The sequence below is a fragment of the Triticum urartu genome, chromosome 1 (genome assembly GCF_003073215.2).
Source record: "Triticum urartu cultivar G1812 chromosome 1, Tu2.1, whole genome shotgun sequence".
In the NCBI taxonomy this organism is placed as follows: domain Eukaryota; kingdom Viridiplantae; phylum Streptophyta; class Magnoliopsida; order Poales; family Poaceae; genus Triticum; species Triticum urartu.
The window spans coordinates 114,245,428-114,253,127 of NC_053022.1; the positions used below are offsets into that span (position 1 = coordinate 114,245,428).

The window sequence follows — 7,700 nt, forward strand, 5'->3', positions numbered from 1 at the left end:
ACAACCCATTGAAGTTGTTGTATGTTAAGGTGTTGGAGATGCCCTTATATGTGTTGTCGCCCACGTGTCAGCGGACCAGGACATCCACAGACCACAGCCAACGCTTCGCATCGCCAGTTCGCCACCACCATCTGGGTCCCTGAGGACGCACGCGCCCACATGTCAGTGAGCGGGACCAAAAACGGATAACTCCGTTCTCTCCGTCGGAAACAGAATGGCCGCCGTCAGTCCCTCTACAGCCAGCCCCCCTCTCTCCCGCTCCGAGCGCGGTCCCACGAGGGCGCCCCACATGTCAGTGACAGCGAAACAAGCCAGATGGCGCCTGCCAGCGTACTTGCACAGCACCGCCGCATCCGCACCGCACTGGCCTCTTCCCCTCCCACGCTTCCTTTTCCCGCTTTTCGCTTCCGCTCCTCCTCCTCGCCGCCCCCGCCTCCGTCCCGCCCGCTAGGGTTTCCGCCTCGGCCGCCGACGACGAAGGCCAGCGGGTGCACGCCGCCTCAGTGCCGGTGAGCTCTCTCGTATAACCCGTACCGCGTGCTGCTAGCTTGCTGGGGCTGGTCGTGTCCGTTTCCGCTTCGGGTGTACGGTGTACGTACGGCGCAGCGAGGGTTTTGTCCCGCGGTGGCGTGCTCCGATCATGTGCGACGGGGGTTCGGTGCCGGCGAGCGAGCTCTCTCGCCCGGCTCGAACCCCTTGTCCGCGCTGCTTTGCCGTACGGTTTTCTGCTCGCTGGCTGGAGGCAGGGGTTTTTGGGGTTTCTGCATTCGGTGCTGTAGAGAAGGTTTGGTTTCGCGGTGGTGCGGTCGGATCGTGTGCCCCGGGGTTGGGGGAGTTTCCGCGGATCGGTGTCGAACGATCTAGGGTTTCGTGCTCTGCTTGGGTGGCCGTAGCGTAGCCTGGGCCCGTTGTGCTGGTTCGGCTTGCCCGTTGGGGTGAAATGGAGGTGCATTTGTGATCAAGGGACTCCTTTTGCCGCTCGCTTGGCATTGTTTTATTGGGCTTATGAGAGAGAGGCGAATTGGGCTGTCAATTTTGCAATAACAAAGCCATGGCTCAATGTTTGCTCAAACAAATAAAGCTGAATGTTCGGTGTGCTGTGCTTTGCTGGTTGGCTGGTTCGATCCATGAGTTCGTTCTTGGGGTTTGTAGGAATAGAGGAAATGGGGGTGTGAAGAGTTTAGCTCTGCGTAGGCTCAGATTGATAGCATGCGGTTTAGCTAGCCACGGATAGGCGAGTTACACATGTTCGAATTGCCCTGGATTGGCGGTTACAATTATTGCAATTGCTTGTGTAGTTGCATAGCTAACTAAATGGACTTGTTGCAAATACCACGATCTTGTTTCTGTCATCGCACTGTTTGGGGGGTTTTGGGATGGGATTTTGCCCTGTGTTTGTTTGGGGTATAGCCTTTCACTTGTTTCCCAATGGTTTTGAAATGATGCAGCATTAGCAGGTTTTGGAGCAAGTTCTGTTTTACTTTTAATGGATGGATCGGAATTTTTTACTGTGGTTGTTAGGGATAGGCAAATGGGTCTGTCAATTTTGCAATGACCAATTCATAGCTGAATGTTTGGTGTGCTTTGCTGGTTGGCTGGTTTGATGCATGTGTTTGTTACTTTGTTCCATGTTTTTGTGTAGTTACATGGCTAACTAAATGGGCTTGCTGCAAATACCATGATCTTGTATTTCTGCTATCGCGCTGTTTGGGGGTTGTGCCTATGCTTGTTCGGGTATAGCTTTTCACTTGTTTCCCAATGGTTTTGAAATGATGCAACATTAGCAGGTTTTGGAGTTAATGAACTAAGTTCTGTTTTACTTTTAACGGATGGATCAGAACTACTGTTCAAAGGTCAATTTTTATTACCAAGCGATGCTAATAGATGATTCGGAATGTTGGAACTGTTGGTTGCATGGGTTGCCTTGTATGTTCAGAAGCTAATTTCCTAATTATGGTGATGAACTGATCGTGAGATGTTTCAGTTGTAGATCGCACCAGTGCCCGTCTTTCAGAGTGACTGCATTCGATGGATCTTGAGGCAAACTCTGAGCTCATATTTGGAGAGGAATTCTGCTTTCCTGCTAACGCAACTTACTATCCGACTCCATATGGTCCAACTGGTAATAGTTGATGACTTCTTAATTAAGTGATTAGTCTTGCTGGTTGAGTTGCATAGTTAATTACTTAATGTATCACCTGACTTTATTCTCTTGGTTGCAGGAATTACTCTGCCTGCTGAGTTGTATGAGCACCAGGCAATTTGGAGATGTGGTGATCAAGATCTACATTACTTGGTTAGTACTGCAGAAGTGCAGAATGCTAGTTTCGTTCTTGATTCAATTGTTCTCCAATGTGTTTGATTAGGTATGTACTTGTCCCTCGACAGGGCCAACAGGCTGAAGGCACATCATACTCGTATTATGTTGTCCCTGACTATGGGATTGCACATTCTCCCCGTGGCCCTTACCCTTCAGAACATTGTACCATAGCTGATGGCAGGTTTGCTAGATCCCGAGAGTATCTTGCTAAGACTGCTGACATCGCATGCCACCAACCAGTTCCTATACCCCACTATGATGTTCTTCCACCTGCTGCACAGTGGGGCCCAGCTAGCACGTCGCAAACTCTTACGTTCAATGATAGTCTGTTCATCCCCACTGATCAAGGCCAAAGTTTCCCTGTTGTTCCAAAAAAGGGTATTACATGGAATCCGTCTCTACAATCAACTAGTGTTTCTTCAAAGAAATTCGAAAACCATGCTATGCTATCAACAGTACAACTGCATAGTACAGATTCATGGAAGCAAAATCTAGCAGCTGGAAGTCGAACTATGGTACCTGCTAAACTTCGCCGTGCTCTACAGGTATGCCAAATGCCCTCACACTTGTAATTGTTGAGTTATCCTTCTATTTATGTTAGTGTTAAACTTAAATAGCCAGGTCCTGTTAACGCCCTTATGCCTGTCATTCCATGTTGTAAGTACAACTGTACAAGCTAGTGGTTTTCTTTGGCCCTTCTATAGTAAACATTTATAAGAAGAGGTTACATAATATATTTGTAGTTGCAAGTCAAGTGTTGATAATTTTTACATTTATGACGGTAAATGCAGAAGAAATGTGCTTACTACCGGATGCATGTATTACTCATGCCCCGGTTGGACATTCTGATGCCATGACCATATCTTCCAAACCTCCGTTTCCATGTGCAAAAAAAAAGCCATCTTATAATTTTCCATGCTTTGATGACAAATCTCCTTATGGTTAGGCATCACGGCACTCTCTACATGGGGGAGTTCCTCCTGTCAAGTCCTCGCCGCAGACTAATCCATCATACAACTATAATGCTTCACATGTTGGATCAGACCTCCGTAAGATGGCCATGGCTGAGAAATTCCAACCAAGCTCAAAGCCAAGAAGCCATGTAAATGGTTTAACTGGAAAGTTGAGTTCAGTGTGTTGGCCGAACTTAAGTAAAGAAAAACAGCCAAGAGGTTCGACGTCGTCAGAAATAGTTGCCACATCCTATACATCAAAGCTGCATATTGGCAATCCAGAGGGGAAAATCATCATTAAGACTGATCAATATAACAGAGACGATTTCGAGGTGGTGTATCCCAATGCAAAATTCTTTGTTATCAAGTCTTGGGGCGAGGCAAATGTTCACAAATCCATCAAATATGGTGTCTGGTCGAGTGGTCTTCAGGGAAACAAGAAGCTGGATAGTGCATTTAGAGATGCTCAAATGATAGCTGCAAGCAGTTCTACCTTGTGTCCAGTTTTTCTGTTCTTTTCGGTGAGTTTATGTTAATTTAAGGTGTATGGCCTGTTCTATTCTATTTCCTGTTTTTGATCTTGAATGCTGAACCTAAATCATTGTCCTAACAGGTCAATGAAAGTAACCATTTCTGTGGTGTTGCTGAGATGGTTGGTCCTGTTGATTTTCAAAAAGACATGGACTTTTGGAGCATGGATAGGTGGGTTGGAAGCTTTCCTGTGAGGTGGCACATTATAAAGAATATACCAAACGTCGCCTTGAAATGTATCTTGCTGCGGAACAATGAAGATAAGCCTGTCACCTCCAGCAAAAATACACAAGAGGCACGTTTCTGAGATATCTCACTAGTTTTCTTGCACAGAAAACAGCTGTAACTTAATAATGATTATTCACTCTGCATGTCTGTACATGTTTGTGTTGGTCTAATGTAGAGTTTGTTGTTTGCTTGCTACTCCCTCCGTACCAAAATAATTGAAGTTCTTGTCTTAAGTCAAGCTTTTTAAAGTTTTGACCAAGTTTAGAAAAATCTGCTAAGCTCTAGAATATCAAATGTATATATAATATGAAAATATATGTCATAATGAATCTAATGAAGCAACTTCGGTGTTGTAAATGTTGATATATTTTTACATAGACTTGATCAAACTTAATGAAGTTTGATTTGGGTCAAACTTGGAGCTTCAATTATTTCGGAACGGAGGGGGTATTTCGGTACTGGCCCTGCACGCTGCTTTCACAAACAAACAGAAAATGAAAGCATGATGCTGAATCAATATGACTGGATAGCTTCGTTTCTTGGATGATGTATTCATCAATGAGAATTCATGCATAGCTTTGTTTTAAGCTTGGGGCGTATCTTTTACTGCCATTTCCCTTGATCTCACTCTGCAACCTCCCACTGTTTTACTTGCAGGTACACTATGTTCCCGGAACTAGTATGCTCAGGATCTTCAAAGGTTCAAAAACAAATGGATGTCTGCTTGATTGCTTCACAATGTATGAGGCGGAAGAAGCAAGAGGCAGAAAATGCAGGATGTCCAAGCTTAGGCGTGATGCTCCACGTTTCATACCTGTCCCTAAGCTGTCTCTGCGCCATGCCTACGTTCCTCGGCAGCCCAAAGCTGACAGAATACTGATGGACAGAATTATCAGGGAGACGCACGATCTGGCAGGCAAGGGAATGCAGCAGAGCTCATGGGAAGAATCTGGGAACCTGGCTAGATATTCTGCCACGGCATCTGCACAGAAAGAAAACCGTAGCTATGGAAAACCGGCTCGTGAGGATGTGGTGAAAGCTATAATATACCAGCAGCCCCTAGCTTCAAACATGCCGGCTGCTCCGGCTGGAGGACAACTAACCTGGGAGAAGGTTGAAGTCGGGCCAGTTGAAAAAGACCGCCCACAAACTGCTGCCAACATCTCATCAAAAGCACCTGAAGAGAATCCAACTGAAGTTAACAATGCCTTGGTGCACAGTGCATCATCATCAACTCCAGAGACGATTTATGAAGAAAAGAAGATCATTGGGGAACACTGTGCTCGAGCAGTCAGTCCTCCTATGAGTGAAGCCTGCTCAAGTTGCTTGATTGGTGATGTTCTGCGCATTGGTTCGATGCTGGTCCCGATGAAGATGCCCAACTAAAAGATTCGAAAACCTTCCTCCTGTCAGCCGGAGCCGTGGTCTTGCTCGTTGATAGGAGGGTTCTCTTTTGGGTTCTGACTTGCTTGGTAACCGTGGGAGTAAACGTTCTTCAGCTTAATATAAGTAGGGCAGCCTGGATTTTAGGCTCAGGGACAGAGGCTTTCATGCTTTTCAGGATCCTTTTTTGGGCCTACAGTCTACCGACTATCTGGAAAGGAAATATGCAAGTAGTGATGCGTTAAATTAAACATCTTGGTAACGATGCACGAACTTTCTGTTGCTCATTGAGGTTTTCCCCAGTAAATTTATTTCAACTTTGTCCGACCCGTTTTTTCTACTCGATTCCATCAAATATCTAGTATCCTTGAGTCCTGTTGGGTTGTGTGTGCATGCATCATGGAGCTAGCTGTCAGTGAGAACTTGGATTAGGTTGGTTGGTGGTGCATTTTGTACAATATTAAGCCTGCATGCTCTAGGAAGGTAGTGTCAACCACCTAACCTAAAGATGCAGCATTCTCTTTTCTTGTGCTGGTGACTATCATCGTCTTTGGTCGAACCACCGCTCATGAATGAGAAAACAATGCTAGCATCTGGCAGGTTTTCATTATCTATGCATCTCTGTGCTGTGCGTACGCATCTATCCAACCTTGTACTACAACTTAACCTGGGTTAAACAACCACACAAAAGCTGAAACCATCCATCAAGTGCCAACCACTCTTGTAGCACCAATTACCAAACCTGGTTCCCATTTGCAGGCACGAACAACAGAGCGTTCATTAGGTGCTAACGAACTGGACTGAGATAGATGGATCGATGATCCATCCGGCAATGCCGTTGGGACGTTGCTTTACAGGTCAATGAATTATCTGGTCAGGTTCTCTTTGTTTTGAGTCGTATTGTATCCGGGCGTGAAAGCGCTCAAGGCTGTCACGCTTTTCCTACTACTGATCTGCTTTGCTCACTGCCACCAACTGCTACCACCATCGCCATGATGCGGTAATATGTTACTGGTACTGGCTTTTCGGCAACCTCATCATGACCTTTTTTTTCCACGTAAATAATGTCAGCTGACGCCTGTGCATGGTTGAGGAGCTTTCAGTTGTTCATACGCCCCGTGCTGCACACACACACACACACACACGAGAGAGAGAGAGAGAGAGAGAGAGAGAGAGAGAGAGAGAGAGAGAGAGAGGAAGCTGCACACCACAGCACATGCCAACATTCTAGCTTTTCTGTCGAGGGTTGGCAACATACTTGTTCCTTTATCAGCACTGCAATCATTTCCTTTCTTTTTCCGAGTTGCCAGATCCGATAATAAGCCGCCGACAAACGAGGCAGAAAATTTTGGCACACCAGGAAATCGTTAAACATGGCCTCCTTCCCAATTTTGCTCTTCAGATGGTGTGCCACGGGTAGCTCCCCTGCACTGCACTGCGCGGGCGTCGCGTGCGCTCAAGGTCATCGATCGACAATAGTCTCTCTCACCTCGTCCTCCACACCGGACGTACGGCCGGGCGCTTCCTCTGCCGCGGTTGCACGCTACCGACCTGCCGGTGCGCCGTCGCGGTCGCGGCCGCGGCTTCGCAAAGGGAGCCGACGGAGGAAGAAAGCCAACAACATCCCACCAAACACGAACGACCTCACTTGGCCTCCTTGACCACCACCGCCGATCCACCAGACACCGGCGTTCTTCCATACGTCAATGACAAGTGACGACAACGACTAAAGCGCGCCCTTTGTGTGCGTTCCACTTTCCGCTGAACCGACGATGCCACTCGCACTCGCTCGGCGGTGGTCACTGCAGTGCGCTCGTACAAAGAAAGGCAACGGACGCCTGTGGATCATAATTCTCCCGTCACCTCTTTCAACAGAAACGGTACCCCCGTCGACTCTGAATCACAATTCTCCCGTCACCTTTATATTTAGAAAAATACATGTACAACTATTCAACTCTAGTGAAAAAAAAGGATCACTGAGTCCAACCTCATATTTTTTTTCTTTATTTCAATGGCAACGATGGCACACACAGCTATTTATATTTAGAAAAATACATATACGACTTTATGTGATGCAACAAAACATCTATTACAAATCCTCGCAACATACTACTATGATATACAAAGAAAAAAAAGACCATGGCCCCCGCGTGCCCCCGCGTCGCTCTCCCGGGACGACACGTGCGGCGCCTCCGCCTCCACCTCAGGGACCCCTCCTCCCCGTCCCTCTTCCCAGCCGGAGTCGGCGGGCAAGGCCTCGTGCGGCTACTGGCGGCGGCGGGGTC

General features: G+C 47.1%; 1 protein-coding gene across 2 annotated transcripts; it reads left to right on the plus strand.

The window, feature by feature from the left end:
* Nucleotides 1-337: 337 nt before the first annotated feature.
* LOC125551093 lies at nt 338-5,744 on the plus strand. Of its 2 annotated transcripts, none has more exons than XM_048714249.1 (7): nt 338-509; nt 1,985-2,122; nt 2,223-2,296; nt 2,389-2,865; nt 3,267-3,794; nt 3,887-4,099; nt 4,690-5,744. In XM_048714249.1, exons 2-7 carry the CDS (start codon nt 2,029-2,031, stop codon nt 5,416-5,418), a joined length of 2,115 nt encoding a protein of 704 aa, XP_048570206.1. In that variant the 5' UTR covers nt 338-509; nt 1,985-2,028; the 3' UTR covers nt 5,419-5,744. The 2 variants fall into 2 exon arrangements, with proteins under 2 accessions (XP_048570206.1, XP_048570213.1); XM_048714256.1 differs by having other exon boundaries at nt 351-509; nt 1,991-2,122.
* Nucleotides 5,745-7,700: the final 1,956 nt, after the last annotated feature.